Genomic DNA, 23,497 nt, shown 5'->3' on the forward strand with positions numbered 1-23,497 from the left:
ATAATAGTGTTCGCGAAACAGTAATTCTAATCCACAGGTTCTTTCCTCCTACAGACACTGGCTGGGCCCCCTTTCAGGTCACCTGTGGGTCCTCACACTCCCCACAACCTAAAGACAACTCTTGGCCCTTTCCAGTGATTACACTGGCCTCTTTTCAAGGACTTTTGTGTCTTTTTATATGCTGAGGGTCTGATGGAAAGTGTCCAGAATTATAAGATGCTCTAAAATATTGGGATGGACTGGGTTTTACTGACAAAGTTAAACCCAAACGGAGCAGCAGAAGTCAGTCTACAGAAAAAGAAGAGAATAGAGCAGTCATGCAAAGGGAAGAAGAGGTGTGAAACACTGAATGAATGCAGTGACGCACTGGGGCCAGCTGTGCCAGCTTGGAGCAGACTGTTCTATATCAAGAATTTCGATCTAGTTGTTAAACCATTGGTAGCCTGAAATCAGTCATCGTGGGAGTATTTACACCACGGAAACTGGAAAAGGCTACAAATCAGAGCTTCCCCCCACCATCCCACCCCAGTCTGGTTATTAAACATTTACCAGAATGCCACTGATGAATGAGTTCTAAGAGCTTTCTAGTCCTCATCCAAGAGGCCAAGATGCATTATCGTGAGAGACAGACCTTGGATTGTAAGAGAGCCCTGACCTCCAGAAAATAAATTCCCATTTTTTAGGCTAGCTCCATTCAGCTTCTTTTTACTTGGTACCAACCTCCTGAAACATGCAGAAATGGCGTATATGTGTTTATGTGCCTCTTCCCTGGAGAAAGGGTTTCGTTGACACAGAGATCAGTGGATCGAAAGTAGATGTGACTTAACATCATAAACATAAACTGAAAATGAAGTATAAAAACAGCATTGCCGGGCCTCCCTGGTGGCGCAAGTGGTTGAGAGTCCGCCTGCCGATGCAGGGGATACGGGTTCGTGCCCCGGTCTGGGAGGATCCCATATGCCGCGGAGCGGCTGGGCCCGTGAGCCATGGCCGCTGGGCCTGCGCATCCGGAGCCTGCGCATCCGGAGCCTGTGCTCCGCAACGGGGGAGGCCACAACAGTGAGAGGCCCGCGTACCGCAAAAAAAAAAAACAAAAAAACAAAAAACCCAGCATTGCCTAATGCTTGAATTCCCACAGCAAACCTCTAGGAAACACATACAAATTATACTTTTATCTGAAACTCAGTGCCCAATAAAGTGCTACCAACGTTCACTTAACATCCCTTTGGACTGAGGCTGGATTTGATGTGCTGTTGGAAAGCACAAAAGATCAGAATCCATAGAGGGGCAGCTGGCCCTATATAATCTTTTAATAATCAACCCCAGGTCTAGCAAGCACTAGAAATAGAGTGTAAAATGCAAAGAGCTTGCTCTCCCAGGAGTGGTCCAGGAAAGAACTGGCATCCAAGCACAGCAGACAAGCACAGACAGAGGAAGTAGTGACTCCTCCAACAGCAATACCTTGGAGATACTGAGCCCAAATTGAGAGAACACAGCTCACGGATTGAAATTTTCCTCTAGCGCCCCAGTTCTCAAGGCTTCATGTGTATCGGAAGCACCGGGAGGGCGCGTTCAAGCACGGATTGCTGGTCCCACCCCCGCCAGAGTTGCTGATTCAGGAGGTCTGTGGTGGGGACCCAGAATCTACATTTCAAACAACTTTCCAGGTGATGCCAGAGCTACTGGGTCACCAACCACACTTTGAGACCCACTGCTCTGGAATCTTGCTACTCAAACAGTGCTCTGTGGTGCTTCAGCACCCATACCTGGGAGCCTCTGAGACATTGATCTAGGAGGCCTTCTGGCTCAGGGGTCACTTTTAGCATTCGGTTAGTATGAACTGGCCCCTCACTATCCGACTGGGCTTGGCTGAACTGATCATAGCTTGTATAAAGCTGAGACCCTGAACTCACAAAGAGCCACTCAAGGTGCAGACACCTGCGGCAGGGTCCTCTTCACATAGCTGCTTTTTTATTGTCATAACTGGACGTGGGTGGCCAGGGAAGGAGTTAAAGTTAAATGACTATGGTTAAATTCACCCTATAATCTACTCCTGACACTTGTTAGTGTCCAGACCTTGGTAACGATCACAACCCCAATTATGTGCCAAGTATATCTTCTCGGTCTACATCCCGCAGTGTTGTACACCCAGGTCACAGGTATCTTCTTCTCGAAGCATTCCTAAACAGACTCCGTCCATTATCATCTCTGAACAACCAGGGGTGTTTGCTGAGGGCCTGGGATTCTGTGCCATTCGTGTGGCTACAAATCTCAGATTGCCTGAGACACACCTCTCCTTCCGTCATCTTAAATTGGTCTTAAAATCTTGCATTGCTCAATTATCTGTCTTCTCCCTGCAACCAGACTAAAATCTCTTTGAAGTTTTTGAGCTTCTTCATGTGCCCACAGAGTCTAGCACAAAGCATATATTCAGTAACTCTCATTGTCTTATAGGTTGATGAACTTGAGAAGATACATCAGAGGCTTTGAAGAAATTTTTTTAAAAAATTCTTTTCTGTCGTCCCTTAGAAATCAGCTGTTTAAATGGTAGTTTTTGCCAGTTCTATAAATCCCCTGCCATAAAGTCAATGATAACTCAAAATGCAAGGTTATGAACAAGGCATAAAAGGGACATTATTTTTCATTGTTAACTTCATTTTTAGGATTTCTATTAAGCACGGAGGTAAAAATACTGGGACCACTGTCAAAACATAAGCTCAACACTTGTTGTTATTCTATCCATTTCACTCTGTTGATCAAGAGAAAACTGATTATAAATATAAGGCTTTTCCCTCCTTTTCTCCAGCTCAGGGAACCTGCTCCTTCTGAGTTTATAACAACCAGGAAGCGTAAGGAAGGGTGAGGAAGGTATAAAGGCAATATGGCATCAAAGGGGTGTCACAAGCAGACCTGTCCATCCGCTGGAAGAAGCTATGGGCCACGGAGGTCTCTGTGTAGATGTGCAATGTCTCCCTACAAAACCTACAAGATGTAAAAACCTCTATTCCTTTTTATAGGATGTTACATGTGGGAAGCTCTCTGGAGGTCACCCAAGCTAGGCCTCACATCGGACAAGTGACAAGTATCCACACTGAAGACCAAGACCTCCAGCTCCCAGCCCAGTCGTCTTTCAAGCAGGCCATTACTCTATTGCATTTCAGTATTTCAGAAAAAAGGAAGCCATTTCAGAACGCTGTTTCTTTCCCACCCACCATCTACTTTAGTCATTCTTTCCAAACTCAGTCGTTGGTCAGCCACTACGTGCCAGGCACACAACCCCTAGTGCTTGTGACGCAGTAGTGAACAAGCCGACAGAGACCCCCATCCTGCCGAGCTTACACGTCCGCTTCCCTCTGTTACACTGTGGCTGGAAGGGGAGGGAAAGGAAGAAAAGACGACCAAGACTTAGAGGGGAAAGGAGGGAAGTGATTTCTGTTCTTTATTCCTTTATCTTCTATGTATTTTTTATATATTCTTTTTATTTTTATATATTATTAGATAGATACATTTCAAAGACCATAAACTTCATCCATTTAAAAGTGTAGTTCAGTGGTCTTTAGTATATTCATAAAGTTGTGCAACTATCACCATAATCTAAATTTAGAACATTCCAACACCCCAAAAAGAAGCACCATATCCATTAGGAATCACTCCCCATCCTCCACTCCAACCCCAGGCAACCACTAATCTACTTTCTGCTTCTATGAATTTGCCTATTCTGGATACTTCATGTAAATGGAATCATACAATAATGGCCTTTTGTGTCTGACTTCTTTCACTTAGCATAACGTTTTCAAGATTCATCATGTTATAGCAGGTATCAGTACTTCATTTTTTTATTGCTGAATAATACTCCATTGTAATCTATTCTTTTTTCCATCACCTCCAAGTTTATATCAAAAGGCACAAGTCTTCTTTGAAAGGATTGCGCTATGAAGTATGAGGTCTGGAGGGAGATAAATCCCATCCCCACACCCCACCTGTTCTGGGCAGTTGTTTCAAAGAATCACCAGGCAGTACCTGACCAGATCCATCCCCAGTAAGGCTTCTGTTTCAGCGGCTGGCTCTCTGGCATTGATGGCTTCATTGGCTATGCACACTCCATGTTCATTGGCTCCCATTTCTGCCCCCCAAAGCCAGGCAGGTCTGCTTATCACGATGGCATGGGTCCTGGGAACTTGGTCGATTGAAATGTAAGTGCACTAAAAAATGAAGACAGGAAAGAAAGTGCCATCACCTGTCAGGTACACTTAGTTTTCACCTTGGTACTTACATTAAACCACCGCATCGGTTACAAACAGAGCCAAGAAATAAAAGGCCTTGGGAACACCCAGACTTAAAAAACACCACGTCTCAAAGCAGCTCAAAGGTTTCCACAGTGAGTGTCAGTCTTATCACTCAATCAGTTTTCTGTCTCTTTGGTTCAGGCCAATCTGTGCATAATGTTTACATCTACAGCAGTCCATTTTCTCGAACCAGGTATTCAAGCAATCTCTGCCCTGAATATTCTGTATCTAGCCATTTCAGTGGGCACAGATGGCCACCAGCATTTCAAACAAGCATAGCTATTTATTTGTAAAACTCCTTCTAGATCAGTGGTTTTCAAACATTTTAAAAGTTATAGAGTCCTATCTATAAAAGAAACTTTACCTAGTGCCTAACATAGAAAGCAGATAAAAGGAAAGATGCTTTGTCTGAAGAAAAGAGGTCCCCTAAGCTTCCTGCAATGATCCCTAGGGCTCCCTGGAACACAGTTTGACAACCCACATGATTGCTCTAAGTGGTAGAAAAGAGAAAATGATAGTGATACTTTACATTTAACTAACGCATTAAATGTACACTCTCTTATCCATTGTGCTTCCTGGTCTGTCCCATTTGATTCCCACACTAAGCCCATGAGGTGGACATATAAGGAAACAGTCCCAGAGAGGCATATTCCTAACTGCTGTTAAACTGCAGTACATAACCACTTAGAGCTGTGTCTCACCTTCTCCAGGCTGCTGTGTCTTTACCTGGAAAATGAATGAGCTAATCTAGATCAAGCTACTTCTTTCCAAGTATTGATATTTTTAGCCTCAGAACACTTCCTCCATACAAACTCTTACATAAAAGCATAAAGGCAATAAAACTGGTCAAAGTGTATTGAGGTGAATGGAAGAACAGGCATGGGACTGGGGATAGATAACTCAGAGCCTTTCCCCTCCCCATACCGGGCCCCTGGGAGGACTCGGCTGGAGCAGTTGGAAAAGCACTAAACTAGGCTGTCCACAGGAGCCTCCTGACGCTGACACGTTAGCAGTCTATGACACACATACTCTTCCCATGGAAGCTGCAGTATGGAACTCAGGGCTCTAAATTACACAGAGCTTTTTAGCTCTCAGGGGAGAAATTTATCAGCCACAGCAGCCATTTGCATTTTAAATTGGGCACCTGAAAGCACTGGATCAACTGCAGCCTTAGATCTTTTTTTTTGACTCAAGACCCACTTATATGGACTGAATGCAGCCCAGAAAGCTACTCTGCATTGATTTTCCATCATCTCTAAACCTCAGGTAAGAGCTGAAATGCACACTCACTGGTCACGTGACATCCGTATCTTCACAATCCACGTTAGGTATTGCTCTGCACTGGGATAATGTTATTTCATTTGATAAGTATTTGTACACTGAAAGCTAATTAAACCCGGAGGTTGTCAAGAGACCTTTGAGTTTTTCACGGCAAATTGATAGTAAAATATACTCTTGAAATGTTTTCCCCTATTCAGTTCCCGAAAGTTATTTATTGTTTTAAAAAAATGATTCTTTTACAGCAAAAAGCTGGCCAAAGCAGTAAACAAACTACGGTCCTCTGTGCTCTTCGAAATGGAATTGAAGTTTATATGTTAGAATTGTACTATTTCATGCCAAAAGCAGCATTGATCAATACTTTCCAAAACCCCTGTACCCACTGAGGTCCAGTGACAAACTCTATCTTGAAAAGACTAAGTAAATAGGGAAGGAATCTCAGATTCCTAAGCACAGATTTATCATAAAGGATTTTTTTTTTAAGGACAGGAAAAAAGCAAAATAGGAAATGAGCTTTTTATTTGCCCTCAAATTCATCTTGACACATTCATTCCCATTTCATCAAGTATCTACAGAGCAATGACCGCACACAAGGCATTTCGTGTTAAGTGCTGCTGGCAGATAAATCAGTGAGGAGGCCCACAGTCTCTGTCCCTTCAGTTGAGAAAGGAGAAGGCACATACGCAGACTATGACCACAGGCCAACTCCAGTTAAGTGTCACTGAGGCCCGTCTGCTTAATATGCACTGCATCTCGTCCCCTCCTCCCCCCGTGTACTCTGATCGACACGATCCTACTCTCGCTTTTCCTTTCCCCGTTCCATGCCATTTTGACCCTTCCAAAATACTATATAACTGACTTACGTACTGTACCTGCTGTTTATGTATGCTATCTCCACCAGCTAGAACGTAAGCACTATTGAGAGATTACAGAAGGGAAGGAGGGAGAGATCTTTGCTGTTTACTTCATGACATATCCCAAACCTGGTATATAGTAGGCATCAATAAACCTTTTTTTGAATGAATGAATGGATAAATGAATGAACAAATGAATAACAAAGGTCGGAGGGAGCATAATAGAGGTTCAAAGGAAAGGGAACACAACCAAGTGGGCAGAGGTTTTTATCAAGTGAGTGACATTTAGGTTGACCTTGAAAAGTAGGCCAGACATCGAGGTATTCCAGCCAGAGGTAAGAGCCTGAGAAGGGAAAGGTGGGGATGTCAAAAATGTGTTCACGGTTCAGGGAGGTCCTCCACCCTGCCACTTAGGGGAGCTACGATGGCACTGAGTCACAGGACTGCAAAAGCTCAATAAGTACCGACAGATAAAAGTGTTGAACACTGAATGCAAAAGACCATATGGTCTCTGTGGGAGTCCAAAATACATGCAGCCAGCCTGACACTTTTCAGGCCAAACTTAGAATCATGAGGAAGGAAGGAGATCCCCAACTAGCCAGATGGGCTAAATCAGTGCCTCCCAAGCACCAGGCTGCAAGCGGATGCCCCAGATCTCCTCACAGACCACAGGGTCGGGGAGCGGGAGGTGGGTGGGTGTGCACCCCAGCCTTAGTGAGCCTACAACATAGGCCCCTCGGGGCATCTTTGTCATGGACCACAGAAGTCTGGGCCTCACAAGGGCCCTTCTGTGGCTGCAATTCACACATGGTCCACTGGGTTTGAAATCTGTCTAATCACACCCAGGTGTGGGAGGGAGTGAGGAGGATGGCCACACGGGTCTCATAAGAGATCAGTTATTTAAAATCCCAGTTTGGATTTGAGATAGCAGGAAAGGTGTCTCTGGGGAAAAAAATCCAAAAGTACCTGAAATTTTCTTTCAGCCTGGAAAAACAATTGAGTTCTAAAGTCAGAAGTCCTAGCCAAGTTTCTATGAGAAAAAAAAAGAAAAGAGACAACGTTCACCGCTCAGAAGATCAGTCTTGACAGGGATAGTTCTGGCCTCACTTTGGTGATTAAGCTGTTCAAGGGGGTTTCAGAAAAAGGAGCAGTTCGTCTTGCTGCCCCGTGGCCACACCCACCCAACCTTTAATGAAACAAATCTCTCAGCTAGTGTGACTTCTGGGGGCCAAGGCCACACAGCAACATAAGAATGCCCAGGGCAGGGGGCGTGGTGAGGCACACTTCTAAATGTCAGCCCTGCCTAATGCGCATCACTGAGGTTTTAAAGGTATTACCTGCACTGGGCTTGTCGCTCTCAGGTGGCTCCTGGGGACACATGCCAGGTTGGAGGATGGAAAGATAAACCTTGACAAGGCCCCGGAGACAAAAACAAATGACAACTCTTCTTCAGGGCAAACCCTTTATTATTTTGTGTGATGGTGTCCAAAATGAAAAAGCGAAATCAGCGTCATGCTGTCGCCTACCCCTTGCACATTCCTGCACACACTATTTCTGGATATCACCCAGTGAAAGGGGAATAGAGACACTCACACAATAGACGTTTCAATTAACGAAACGCAATCATTGTGCCTTTCCTACTGTACTCAGATGGTGAACACAACCCTGGCACCACCAGCGAAAACCACTGTGAAATGAGTTGATGAGTCAGCCAGACTTCTTAGGGTGGGAAACAAAGGTAGGGAAAATGGGATGCTTCAGGGAAATAGTTTTTAGTTTTAGAAAATGTGTGGCTCTAAAGCAGCACTGTTAATTATCACTGAGGTTGTTCGTTTTTTAATTTTTTTATTCCAGTGTCCTGCCTGCTACTTGACTGGTTTTGAAAATGTGCCCTTAAGGTTCATATGAGTCCAAACAAAGACAAAAGAAGATGTTGACCACACTTTAGAAGAGCTGCTTTTTATTCCCCCGAAGCTGTAAGATCTTTGAGGATGGACAATGCAAAGGCCTGGCGTCAGAAACAGGATTGGGAAAGGGGATGTGATGGAAGGAAGCCCCCTGCCGAGCCATTCTCCCACGGAGCAAGGGAGAGGCTCTGACCCCACAGAAGGCTGGGGACTCCTGCTCCTGGGGCTGAAGAGAAGAAAACAGGAAAACACGAAGAAAGACACACAATCTACTTAGTGGCCATGGAGCTCTGGTCAGATTTCTTTGATTCCAGAATGACTTGTGCTCTCCTGCGGTAGGGGATAATCTTCAGAATTAACATTCAGGACCCACTACCTGCCCCACCATGTACACACATACCCCACACACCACAAATACAGCCACCACCTAAACAATGCTACTAACACCACCACCAGCTATCATTAATTGGTACTTTTCTATTCTTCTTGCAAATATTTTCATTGGGGGAAGAAAAGGGAAATGATCTACTGAAAACCCACCCCAATTGTGAAAGTTGTATAGCCTTGCTGAGGATACTAATCCCACACTGAACTTCATACAGTAGAAAATAAAAATAAATTAAAACTAACTTTCAAAGAAAAGGAAACAATGAATTCTAAAGGAGAGAAAAATGGAGGTGAGGTTTAATATATAATAATAAGAGAATCTTTCAAAAAATATTATGTATCAAACCTGACTTGGCTATCAAGAATTGTCTCCATAAATTGTGGTATAATTACTCTCTTGGGCACCAAGTATGACTCATGTAAACTGTAGCTGAAATCCATTGTTCTTCCAGGAAAATATTCTAATGTTGGATCCATTTTTTTCTTAAATAGAAGGTTTAACCATTTAAGAATAGACCTATACCCATCCGTGAGCACAGATGCGCATCCACACACACATAAATGCACCCATGCACACACAGAACATCATAATCCAGGAAATTATTCATCTGATTCTTCAACACCCCTACCCATAGGGAGAAGCAGGGCCTGAGGTAAAGGGAGATGAGTTCTGTGGTGCACAGTGTACAGCATCCTCAGAGAGGACACAGGGGATTTCACAAATTGATACATACTTATCCATCCTACTCTGCAACCAAATGAGGAGTTGTTAAAAACCCAGAATCCACAGAAGAAAGACTAAAGAACACAAAATAAAATGTTCCAATCTGCCAGCTGTGCAGCTGAACAAAAACGTACAGTGTAATTTCAGAAACTGAGGAACTCTGTGCTGGAGGACCCCATTTCTTATTCCTCCATCTCAAGCAAAGTGAACTGGACATAGAGTAGATGATAGAAGGACAAGCAGACCGATGGACAGACTGAGTGAAAGATGAAGGGTAAGAAAGGGGATGAACTGGAAGAGAAGACCGCCTGGTAGGATGGACCAGCTGGAGGGGTGGGCAGGTGGGCAGATGAGCAATCACAGTGACTCTTTTTTTAAATGAAACCTCCATTTTTTAAAAAAACCCACAATTTTATTTATTTATTTTTTTCTTTTGGCCGCGCCGGACAGCATGCAGGATCGTAGTTCCCCGACCAGGGATTGAACCCACGTCCCCTGCAGTGGAAGCGTGGAGTCTTAACCACTGGACCGCCAGGGAAGTCCCACAGTGACTTTTTGCACATGGTTATTGTCAGAAAATGGACTCCAGGGACTGCAACACTCATGTAGGACATCTCTAGGGAAACTGCAGACTATGTATGTTTAAAATGTCATGAAATGGCTGAGGAATAGATGGGTTTTTATGAGAAGTTCTCACTCTTCATAGTTAAACTTATGTATGCTAATGAGGACTATTATGAAAGTTACATTATAGTTATTGTAGCTCATAGGCCCAAATGTGGAAAAGAACCCATCATTCTGTACTTGGGACAAAAACAGGGGAGGGAGACAGGCGTAACTGTTTGGGAATTAAACGGATAAGAGTAAGTTTGAAAAGCAGATTTTGCATGTGCTAAAGATAGGAGTTTGGGAACTGACACCTGCAGTTACAGAAACTCTCAACACTGGTCGATTGTTTGTTCAAAAGAAGAAAAAACCTCTCTCTGCACAGTGTTCTCCTTGGAGTTTACAAAGTGCTTTCACATGTTAGCTCATACATGCTTTACAAGAACCCAGGAAGGCAGACACAGAGGGTGCTACAATCTCCTTCTGGCAAATGAGGAAACTGAGTCTCAGAGGCTCAAAGGCCCAAGATGCAGTAAATGGGGAAGGCAGGACTAGAACCCAGGACCCTGCCTCCTGAGCCAGAACTCATCCCTCTAGTTTCAGGTGACTGTAAATTTCAATTGATTTATAATGATAGAACACGCTTAAAATGCTACATGTTCATAGAAGGGCGGCAGGCTAGACGGAGGAGGGGATACTGGTGCTGGGGCCTTGAAGCATGCATAGGAGTCTACCAAGTAGATGACAAGAGGGGAGAGGAAGGACATTCTTAGCACGGGATAGAAAGAGCAAAAGTACAGAGAAATGCAAGAGTGCTGTTTGTTCAAGAAATGACAAGCAGCTCAACATAGCTGAGGCCTACCATGTAAGTGAGGAGAGGAAAACTAAGTATGAGGATAAAAAAGTAAGCAGGAAATTGTACAACTCTTATGGAGATCAATTATTACAAAAAATTTATCCTATGACCCAGTGATCCTGCATCTGGAAGTGTATCTAGTGACTGTACCTACACATGTACAGAAAGATTTATGTACAATGTTCTTCACGGTTGTACTTTCTAGACCAGCCAAAAGTCTAAGTATCCACCAAGAGAGGAGTGATTCAATAAATTTTGGAGTATCTCCACAATAGACTACTATCAGCTGTAAGAAAAAAAATAATAATCTCTATGTTCAGCAATAGAAAACTCTTTAGAAAATGTTACTAAACAAAAAAAGCAAATTGTAGACCTTTTTGTAAGTTTGAAATTATATATTTAAAAAAAAATCAAGTCTCAGAATAGTGTATATAATGTGCTACTTTCACAAAAAAAGAAAAGAAGGCCACATATCCATATTGATTTGCAGTAGTTTGCACAAAACACTGAAAAGATGGGCAAGAAAATAATAGAAGGGATTACATAAGATGTGAATCAGGGGCTTCCCTGGTGGCACAGTGGTTAAGAATCTGCCTGCCAATGCAGGGGACACGGGTTTGCGCCCTGGTCCGGAAAGATCTCACATGCCACGGAGCAACTAAGCCTGTGCACCACAACTACTGAGCCTGCATTCTAGAGCCCGCGAGACACAACTACTGAGCCCACGTGCCACAACTACTGAAGCCCACACACCTAGAGCCCGTGTTCCGCAACAAGAGAAGCCACCACAGTGAGAAGCCTGCACACTGCAACCACAAGTAGCCCCCGCTCGCTGCAACTAGAGAAAGCCCGTGCGCAGCAACAGATCCAATGCAGCCAAAAATAAATAAATAAACAAACAAATAAATAAATAAAAGATGGGAATCAGGGTAGACAGGAATAAGGGGAGATTAAGACTGCTTACTGTAAACCTTTTAATATTATTAAATCTTTGAACCACACCAATATATCACCTATTCAAAACGTAAAATTACACTAAAAAGTATCTTTACCCAAATGAGCTGAAAATTTATGTCCATACAAAAACCTATGCACAGATTTTACAGCAACTTTATTCAAAATTGCCAAAACTTGGATGCAACCAAGATGTCCTTCAATAGGTGAATGGAAGAATAAATTATGGTACGTCCAGACAATGGAATATTATTCAGAGCTAAAAAGAAACATTCTATCAAGCCTGGAAGAGACATGAATGAACCTTAAATGTATATTAGTAAGTGAAAGAAGCCAATCTGAAAAGGCTACATACTATATGATTCCAACTATATAACCTTCTAGAAAAGGGAAAACTATGGAGACAGTGAAAAGATCAGCGGTTGCCAGGGTTAGGGGAAGGGAGAGATGACCAGGCAGAACACGGAGAATGTTTAGGGCAGTGGAATTACTCCGTATGACAGATACATGATATTAGAAATTGTCAGAACCCATAGAATATATAACAAAGAGTGAACTTTAATGTAAACTATTGCCTTTGTTAATAATAATGTATCAGTACAGCCTCATCAATTGTAACAAATGCACCATATTAGGGCAAAATGTTAATAATAGGGGAAACTGGGAGGCAGGGGGTTGGGGGGAGTTGAGGGGTTATATGAGAACTCTCTGTACTTATACTCATTTTTCTGGAAACTTAAATCTGCTCTGAAACTGTCTATTAATTTAAAAGAAAAGAAAGAAAAGTGAGCAGGGTGCCAATCAGGAAGAGTTGTGAATGGCATACAGATCAGCCTGGACTCTCGTCCTATAAACAACCAAACATTTTTAAACAAGGCAATAGCAAAGCTGTGATCTGGAAAGAAAATTCCGGTGACCCTGCAGGGAACAGAATTCAGGAGAAAGAGACCAGGGCACCAATAAGCAGATTAAAGCAGAAGGGAGATAGGGGTGAGTGTGAATGAGCTGGGGGCCGTGGAGTGGAGATGGGGACACAGGAGAGGAAGCAACAAGACTCAGTGACAGCCACCCCTGTGCATCCACAGAGGAGTGGGAAAATGAGGGTTAACACTTCTGTCTGGTTTCTAGATTAAACGATGCAGCAGACAATAGCGCTGTTAGAGGAACAGATGAGACGGGGAAAGTGAATTTGGTTTTGGATCCGTAGTAATTTTACCTGCAGAGTTTGGATGTGGAAACGTGCAGAGGCAACTCAGAACACAAACATGCAACTCAGAAAAAAGGTCAGGGCTGCCTTAGGGACTAACTCTGGTATGTATCAAGCTGCACTTATTTATGCAAGGGGACATAATGTAACCTATAGTGTATTTGAGCATTAATATACCATAGGTTAACTAGTGAAAGGAATCTAGTCTATTTCCTAAAATGATTGTAACCGTGAGAGTAAAATACAGACTGATTTAACCTATTCCCCAAAAAAGAAAACAAATTTTTTCTAAAATATTTATTTCAGCCATATTTATAAAAGGTTTTGTGCAACACTGTAGTTACTATGGCTACTAAAAAATGACCACAAGGGGCTTCCCTGGTGGCGCAGTAGTTGAGAGTCCACCTGCCGATGCAGGGGACACGGGTTCATGCCCCGGTCCGGGAAGATCCCACATGCCGCGGAGCGGCTGGGCCCGTGAGCCATGGCCGCTGGGCCTGCGTGTCCGGAGCCTGTGCTCCGCAACGGGAAAGGCCACAACAGTGAGAGGCCCACGTACTGCAAAAAAAAAAAAAAAAAAAAAAAAAAAAAAGACCCCAAATTTAGTGGTGTAAAACAACCGTTTATTATGTTCGTGAATTTGATGAGTCAGGAATCTGGACAGGGCACAGAAGGGATGGTGTGTCTCTACTCCATAGAGCCTGAGGTCTGGAATCACTGAAAGGTCATTCACTCATACATCTGGCAGCTGACACTAGCTGTAGGCTCTCCATGTGGGCCCCACCCCATAGTCTCTGTACATGGGCGCTTGGGTTCCACCCAGCATGGTGCCTGGGATCTTGGGGCTAGAGTTCCAAAAGAGGGAGACGAGTGGAAGCTGAATCCTTTTATGACCCAGCCCTGGAGGTCACACAGCATCACCTCCATCATGCTTCACTGCATGATGCCATCGGAAGTCCTCACCAAGATTCGTGGCAGGGGTGGGGGGCATAAACCCTCCACTCCGTGGAGGCGTGTCTGTCACACTGTGAGAAGTACATGTGGAATGGGATTTGGTATAGCCATCTTTGGGAAATTAAATCTGCCCACATGAAAATCAAAGTGTTGTTTCAGTTTGCATGACCCTCTGAGAAAAAGAAACGTTTAGGGAAGACAGACAGGGAAGGTCAGTAACAACGCAAACCAAACCAACTTCATCCATACCGAGTCCACTCTGTTCCAGGAACAGAAAGAAACATTCAGATCCAAACAACATGGACATTCAACCATTAATGAATACCCATTTAAAAGCTAGCATGAGCACCAGAGAACCCAGCACTCTTTTCTGCCTGTATGAAAGAAAGGTCCCACTGAAGTTTAGGGGCTTGGACCAAGTTAGTGGTGCAACACGAGAGGCAAGTGGTTCTGGCGAATATCCTGTGGGAGCCAGTCTGCCACTGCCTCGACCACAGACTCATGCACTCTGCCTGTTCGTCTCAGTGTCTCTGTTAAATTCACCTCGCATAAGCAGCTCCTTGTAGAGTTCTGTTGCTCTGGTGATGCTTAATGCTTTTAAAGGATCGAAACAGATAAAGATTCAGATAAGAAAATGAAATACACACTGATGAATACCCACTTAAAACCTAGCACAATCACCAGAAAAATCAGTTTATTTTGTAAAGCATAGAACATCAAAGAATACAGATTATGTCAGGGGCAAGAGTTTGTTAATCTACTAGCTCCCATCTTTTTCACCCAAATTCTTCATCCTTCAACAAACAATTACCATTTAAACACATACAACTAAATATACCATAACCAAGAAGTTTATTCCATGAATGCAAAGATGGTTCAACTTATCATTAAATAGGAAGAAAAAAATCAGGGGATTATCTCCATAATCACTGGAAAGATCTCTAACAAAATGTAACACCTATTCTTGAGGATTTAAAAGCAATCGAAGTATGAATTGATGTATACTTTTTAACATGACAAAACTATATAAATCTCTGTTCCCAAACCAGCATCTTACTTAATGTGGAAGCACTAGAGGCTGTCCCCCCTCAGGTCAGAAACAAAGGCAAAGATATCCATTATCTCCATCACTATTAATACTGAATCCAAGCTATAAGCCAAACAAACAAGAAAATAATTAGAGATGTAAGAACAATCAAACAATCTCTATTTGCAGGTTTTATAACAACACACCTGGAAAACCTAAGAGAATCAATAATAAAAGCTGACACAACCAATAAAAGAATTTAGTAAAAGAGCAGAATGTAAAACTAACATGAAATAGCCATCATGAGAGTTTGACAACACACTCTGGGAATATGAACAAACAGGCACTGTTTTACATTGCTGGTGGGAACGCAAAATGGTACACCAGCTATGAAAGGAAATTTGACAATTTTGTATCTAACAAAATTACATACTTACATACCCTGTGACTCAGAAATCCCATTTCTAGGCACCTATTCCAAAAAAATACTGACTAAACAGTTCTTTAAGCACTCAAAATAAGAACTGGTGGATAATTTTTAACATGATAAAAATATATAAACCGGGCCTCCCTGGTGGCGCAGTGGTTGAGAGTCCGCCTGCCGATGCAGGGGATACGGGTTCGTGCCCCGGTCTGGGAGGATCCCATATGCCGCGGAGCGGCTGGGCCCGTGAGCCATGGCCGCTGGGCCTGTGCATCCAGAGCCTGTGCTCCGCAACGGGAGAGGCCACAACAGTGAGAGGCCCGCATACCACAAAAAGAAAAAAAAAAAAAAAATATATATATATATATATAAACCAAGACCAGATACTGTGACAGATGCACAGGGCTATTATTCACTTCAGCACTATTTGTAATAGCAAAAGACTGGAAAACAACCCAAATGTCCAGTAATATGGGACTGATTAAAGTCTGATTACATCCACAGAATGAAACACTACACAGCTGTAAATGAGGAATGAAGAATCTCTTTAGAGACCAAATGGAGTGACCTGCAAGATACAGTTTTAGTTGAAAAGAGCAAAGTGGAAAAAAGTGTATATAGCATGCTACCATTCATCTGAGAAGGGAGGAAAGGGACTGGGATAAATATTCATATGGATATGTATCTGTGTGTGTGTAGTTTATTCCATATATTAATATGGAATTTTTTAAATGGAAGGATAAACCCCCAAACTTCCAAAACATGATAACCTATAGGAGAAAAAGGAAATGGAGTGAATGATACAAAGGTAGAGGCTAGACTTCTATGAATATATCTTATTTCATAGATTTGACTTTGGAATTGTGTAAATATTTTACTTAAGTATAAAACATGGGCCATAGCAACGAATGTAGAATTCTCCATGTGACCCTGTTTTTAAGGCTATGAACAAACCTGAATGGAGACAGGAATCAACAGAACCCATATGACAGTTCTGACTTGTGAGCAGGCTTCCAGGTTAAGACATCAAGGTGCTGGGCAAAGCCAGAGAAAGAGAATACACGTTAACTGAGAGACGGTAACACGTGACTTACCTCAGCCTTGCTCTCGGGTTCATGATCAGCTGCCGAGAAATACACAATCTCTTGCACTTCATCCCTGGGCCGAGCTGAATTTTTCCCAAATACCACCAGACCGTCCTTCGCACGTGGCGGGAAGGCCACAAAACAGTAACTTGGAGGAGCTAAAGCCATCCTGAAAAGAGAGAGATGCCAGAGAGAGAATGGAAGCAGGCCTAACATGGAACATTCCACCGGTGAGTTCTTCAAACATATTTCACCCACTAAGAGAGTTCTAGTATTGAACTGTGTGCCGCGAGCTCATTAAGAGAGCCCAGCTGGCAAATGAAGGTGGGGTGTCTGGAGGAGAATCACAGAACCACTGACACCAGATATTGTTTAGTACTCTGTGGGAATAAAGGATCTCAGGTTCGCAACAGACCGCAGTGACAGCCAAAAGTGCAAGGACGCAGGAGAATGGAAAGGAGGTTACTGTTCCAGGCAGAAAACACACACGCTGCCATCTGTCACAGTAATACAAAAATAAATAAATATACCTTGTAACAGTGCACTACAGAAGTGCCTCTGATCTAGAGATGCATGGCTGCCATATGATAGTTTTTGGGGTGGTCATGGGGAAATGGGTCTGGAAGTAAACTGAAAGATACCCCCCTCTTTTATATATATCTTTCTCTACCTCAATGACATAACACTCAAGCACCTCTTGGCTTTCCTCCCGCCTCTCTAGCTGCTCTGGGCTGGCTGGTTCTCTTCTACTTGGCCATCGAGCATCCTCACTGCTTGGCTCTTCCTTCCTCATTTAATGCTCTTTTCTTTCTGGGAAAACTCATCCATGCCCAGAGCTTCGCTTGTCATTTACGAACCAGTGACCTACATATATAATTCCAGCTCAGTTCTCTCCTTGAGCTCCTGACCCACAGACCCAGCCTACCTGATATCCAAAGCTGAGTTCATCATCTTCCCTAAACTGGATCCCTTCCTCAGGTTCCCTGTCTCAGCAGCCAGCTTCATCATCCGTCCCACTGGAGCACCAGGAACTATCCTTACCATCTGCTTCTCCATTAAAATATAAATGAGAAGTAAAGCAATATTCTCAGAAAAGCAACTGGGATTCAAAACTCAGCCTCGTCACCTACTAGCTGTGTGACCTTGAGCAAATCACTTTACCACTCTGAGCCTCATGTTTTGCCCCAGCCCACAGATGTATCAGGAGCATCAAGTGAAATGATTCTTGGGAACATATTTTGCAACTTGTAGAGGCTACATGAGTATACAAGATATTTTCTTTGGGTTTTGACCACTCAAATAGAGCAGCGTCTCAAAATTTCTGTTGAGCAAGCCAGTCAAAATCAACTCCCCTCACTCATTACTGGACCAGTTATCAAGTCACAGAGTCAGCAACATTCTATGTTTAGAAACATCTTTGTAAGGGACCATATTGCTACGTCTACATCCAGGCTACTTCAGGGTAGTTTGTGTACACACACCCCGGGCTGCCAGAGTTCTTCCTGGCAGTGCTTATGACAGGTCCCTCCCCAGGGCACAGAGAAGTACGTAGTCCATAACTCTGAAAATAATTCCCTCCTAGCTCAGGAAAATAGCCCCTAGCCCCTCTGGGGGAAAGAAAAGGCAAGAAGATAAAGACACTCCAGTTCTTCCTCCTCTTAACCTTTCCCATTTTCACAAAACCACATTATCTTCAAACTTGAGGGATAGAGAGGAATAAACCAAGACTCTGTATGTGTAAGGAAGACCTACAATAATTATAAGATAAAATGCCTTTATAGAGGATTCCTAGAATTTGGAGGTGGGAAGAATTGCTGGCTGAGCCAAATAAAATGAAACAGACCCAGAAGAAGGTAAGATCGGGAAAGAACGTGTTTTCCTGTGTTTGTATGACTCTCATATGTAATAGGACTTCCCTTCTGCCCCCATTGTTGGGCCATGTCAAAAATGCTGGTGTCTGATCTATGAGCAGAACCTTATTTTACTTGATCCTTAAAAACAGTAAAAATCTGGGACTTCCCTGGTGGCCCGGTGGTGAAGAGCCCACCTTGCGACGTGGGGGACGTAGGTTCGATCCCTGGTCAGGGAACTAAGATCCCACATGCTGCGGGGCAACTGAGCCCGCGTGCCACAACTACAGAGCCCACGCACCCTGGAGCCTGTGCGCCGCAACCAAAGAAGAGAAAAACCCGTACACCACAGCAAGAGAGAAGGCCACACACCACAACGAGGAGCCTGCACGTTGCAACGAAAGATCCCGCATGCGTCAACGAGGACCCCACATGCTGCAACTAAGACCCAACACAGCCAAAAATAAATTAAATAAATAATAACAGATAAATCTTTTTTAAAAAAATAGTAAAAATCTACTGGTCTTGCATTTACAAGACGTATCTATAGAAAATAAACAACACGCATGCATTTTTTTAACATCTTTTTTTTTTTTTTTTTTTTTTTGCGGTACGCGGGCCTCTCACTGCTGTGGCCCCTCCCGTCGTGGAGTACAGGCTCCGGATGCGCAGGCCCAGCCGCCATAGCTCACGGGCTATGCCGCTCCGTGGCATGTGGGATCCTCCCGGACCGGGGCACGAACCTGCGTCCCCTGCATCGGCAGGCGGACTCCCAACCACTGCACCACCAGGGAAGCCCCTAACATCTTTATTGGAGTATAATTGCTTTACAATGGGGTGTTAGTTTCTCCTGTATAACAAAATGAATCAGCTATACATATATCCCCATATCCCCTCCCTCTTGCGTCTCCCTGTCTCCCTTCCTATCCCACCCCTCTAGGTGGTCACAAAGCACCGAGCTGATCTCCCTGTGCTGTGCAGCTGCTTCCCACTAGCTATCTGTTTTACATTTGGTAGTGTATATATGTCCATGCCAGTCTCTCACTTCGTCCCAGCTTACCCTTCCCCCTCCCCGTGTCCTCAAGTCCATTCTCTATGTCTGTGTCTTTATTCCTGTCCTACCCCTAGGAGTTTCTGACTAGCACTTATTCTTCAGCTTGGACATCTGCTTGGTCAGCAGGTCATCTGAGTCACTTGACCATGACGAATACATAGGCAAAGGAAGCCCAGGGATATGTGGGCCCAGAGAGGCTGGCTTTTCCGCTGAATTTTGGGAATGATTGGGAATGCCAGAAGGGAGCAGAATTTTTATGTCATCTTTTACCATGTTAGATGAACCCATAAACTGTGTATCACAACCTGTAGCAAACTAGCCAAAGCTAATTGTCCATTACTTTTCCTGGATCACCATTCTACACAATGACTAGCCTCAGAGATGACTTAGCTGGATCCTTTTCTGCTCTCTAGATCAGTGCTATTCAGAACTTTCTACAATGACGAAAATGTTCCATCTCCCCTATGTAATACAGTGGCCACCAGCCTCAAGTGGCTACTGGCGTGTAGTTAGTGTAATTAAGGGATTAAATTTTTAATTTTATTACAAATTTTAATTCACTTAAATTTAAATAGCCACAGGTGGGTAGTAGAAATCCTACTGAACAGAGCAACTTTACAACTTCCCAATAAACCCAGAAATGAAGACTTTCACATTGAGGTTTCCAATGACCCCAAAAGTATTTATTTGTAAAGTCCTCCATTTATTCTATGACAAATCGTGCTATCACCCACATAAATTGAATTAAGTCAAGAAGAGGTAGGACAATGCTACAAGACTGAGAAAAATAAACACAGGAAGTGGATACTGAACTCATCAGGTGAACTGAGTTTAAGCAAGCTCTTTTCTCCAGAAGCTAAAGGTGATCATAGCCCTAGAGGACAATTCCATTTCCCTTGATATGAATCTCACACTCCCAACTCTGAATATACCTGGAAAGTGGCCCTCATTGCTACCTGGAAACCCCTTGTGTACTTTGTCTGGTCAATTCCTCTCTTTAACTCCTAAATGAACTTTTGCGACCTTCACTTCTCTTCAAACTTCCAACCACTTCCTCTAAGTAGATATCTCACCTCATAGTCCACAAAGGACGGATGGGTGGGGGAGTGAGACTATTCCAGAGGGAGGCTATGCAGGTTTGAAGGCCCTGTGGCTGGAGAAAGAGGAAGGAGCCATTACATCAAATAGCCAGTGTGGCTGAGCCAGAGGTAACAGGGAAGAGGCTGGAGACGCAGGGAGAGAGGCTAGTTCATGTTGGGTCTTGAAGGCAACGGCAGGGACTTTAGTGTCTGTCCCATAATAAACACTAAAGGCTTTTAAGCCAGGTTTTAGGAAGGAAATGGAGCCAGTGCACACAGATAGCTTTTCAAAGAAGTAGGCTGTGACAGGGAGGAGACAGCAGTGGATGGAAGGGAGTTCCATTTCTGTGTATCTACTCTAAGGAAATGATCAGGAATATGGACAGGATTCATGCACAGAAGTGTGCATTACAGCCGTTTTTATACAGGTGAAAAACTGATGGAAACTTAACTGTCCAGCATCAGAGAAGTGGCTAAAAATTTATGCTACATCTATATGGTAGAATACTATAAAACCATTAAAATGTTTGTGAAGAGTTTTTAATTGCATGGAGAAATGGTTTGGGGAGGTGGGGGGGTGTCCAAAATAAATTATCTTAGGGCTTCCCTGGTGGCGCAGTGGTTGAAGGCCCGCCTGCCGATGCAGGGGATGTGGGTTCGAGCCCTGGTCCAGGAAGATCCCACATGCTGCGGAGCAGCTGGGCCCGTGCGCCATGACTGCTGAGCCTGTGCCCTGGAGCCCGTGAGCCACAACTACTGAGCCCAGATGCTGCAGCTGCTGGAGCCCGTGTGCCTAGAGCCCGTGCTCCGCAGCGGGAGAGGCCACTGCAGTGAGAGGCCTGCCCACCGCAACGAAGAGTGGCCCCTGCTCGCCGTAACTAGAGAGAGCCCACGAGTAGCAACAAAGACCCAATGCAGCCAAAAATAAATAAATAAAATAAATAAATTTATTTAAAAAAATTATCTTAACTACCGGAAAATGTGCATAGAAAAAGACCAGAAGTGGTAGCCTGACCACTAAATTCTTTGTTTTTTTATATTTTCCTTTGTCTTCAATTTTCCTACAAGTATTTATACTTATATAATCACACACAAAAGATTAAAAAAAATAAACCCAGGGGATATTACTGATTTAGGAATTTTATTTTAAGGAAAAAATTTGGCTCTATTTCTATGTCCCAACATCTAAAATTTCAAAACTGGCAAATCCTTATTTGAGTTATAGTTAGGACAAGTTTTTTATTCAGCATTATTATAGTTATTCTCTAGTACTTTGTTTTCTTTTTTTTTTTTTCTTTATAGCCTGCCCAATTCAGAGTTACTCAGGGAGTACACAAATGTTCATTACTATTATTTACACAAATAGTGGGCAGGCCTCCTGCAGTCGCCTCAAATAGGAAAAGAAAAAGTGGCCCATCAGAAAGCCAATTTTCTGCTCACCCTGAGATGAAATTCTTTTGAAACTAATTCCAGGAATCTCAATTTTGTTCCCATTATTTGTCAAAATACTGGCTAACATACCAGATTAAAAAATCTGAAAAGTTAACTCATCTATATACTGTATAAAACATGCATTTTGAAATCTGTTAACAGGATTTTTATAAACTGTTAAATCATTCATGTATGACACAAAAAACCAACTTTACCATTTTTCTCCCTTTCCCTCTATAATCTTATACAGCATTATGAAATGTCATAATCTCTTCCACGAAGAAAAATAAACTAAAATTTAATTAACTCCCAATCACACATGCTAATGCAGAAATTTATTTCATAGATTTTTTTATCATTTATATTCAGCTTTGGAAAACAGTATAACCATTCAATAATGAATTTTCTGTAACTACACTCTACTTAAGCCAGCATTAAAATCAGTGAACAAAGCTTACTCAGAAATAAAGCCATGATTGATGGCTTTTTTCTTAACTTGCTTGCTTTGAGGCACAATTCTGAAGCTGTCTTCTGAGCCATAGGGATCCAGAGGTGGGGATGTGGGTACAGGGTTATATATACTACAGGCCTAAAACTGAACCCAGGAATGTCTATAGCAGTGTTTTCCAACCTGCATGTTGTGGCCCTTTTGTGGGTTATGAAATCAATATAGTGAAGATCAGTATTTTTTAGAAAAGAACCTGTGCATCTCACATAGTAAGAGTAAGCGCTGGTACAAGAAACTTTAAGTTCAGATATACACATATAAGTATATGTATGTACTGGGTTGCAATATAGCATTTCTCTCTTACTATGGGTTTCAAGTAAAAATCTTTAAAAGCAACAGGCTTAAAGAGCAAGTCTACTGAATAGGCTTCTTTGTGGTAAATACCAATTAGGATTCTTGCCAGGTTAGCAATAAACTAACAGTTCCAAATAATGAAACACTCCAATTTAACCCCCACAGACAATTAAACTTACAGGTATTTCCTAGGAAGTATTTGTTAAGAATATTTCAAAGTACGTTTATCTGTACTTTATGCTAAGTAGAATAAGCCAGTCCCCAAAATGCAAATACTGTGTAATTTCACTTATATGAGGTCCCTAGAGTAGTCAGATTCATAGAGACAGAAAGTAGAATGGTGGTTACCAGGGGCTGGAGCAGGCAGGGGTGTGTGTGGGGAGGAGGACAGTGTTAGCTGTTTAACGGGTACACAGTGTCAGTTTTGCAGGATGAAAAATTTCTGGGGATGGGTTGCACAACAATATGAATATTCTTAACACAACTAAACTGTACACTTAAAAATGGTTAAGACAGTAAATCTTATGTTACGTGTATTTTTACCACAATTAACATTCTTTAAAAATCAAATAGCCACATGTGGCTCAAGGCTACAAAACTGGGCTGGACAGCTTTAGATATCGTGCTATCAGCTGTGGTAAAGTAGCCCTAAGCTCAATTTCTAACCATCATTGTCCTTATCAAAGTCCTTTTAGGATTCATGACTTCCTCTTGGGAATTATAACTCCAGAG

At 42.9% G+C, this 23,497-nt stretch overlaps 1 protein-coding gene across 1 annotated transcript in view; it reads right to left on the minus strand.

Moving 5' to 3' along the window:
• Positions 1-23,497, minus strand: part of SCRN1 (secernin 1) — a 58,633-nt gene that overhangs the window by 22,691 nt on the left and 12,445 nt on the right. Inside the window, exons 2-3 of the mRNA XM_060108461.1 lie at positions 16,559-16,718; positions 4,021-4,202 (exon numbers count right to left, since the gene is read on the minus strand). Coding sequence (XP_059964444.1) covers positions 4,021-4,202; positions 16,559-16,717 — 341 coding nt within the window. The 5' untranslated portion in view covers position 16,718. The remainder of the gene's footprint in view (positions 1-4,020; positions 4,203-16,558; positions 16,719-23,497) is intronic.

The sequence above is a fragment of the Mesoplodon densirostris genome, chromosome 9 (assembly GCF_025265405.1).
Source record: "Mesoplodon densirostris isolate mMesDen1 chromosome 9, mMesDen1 primary haplotype, whole genome shotgun sequence".
NCBI lineage: Eukaryota > Metazoa > Chordata > Mammalia > Artiodactyla > Ziphiidae > Mesoplodon > Mesoplodon densirostris.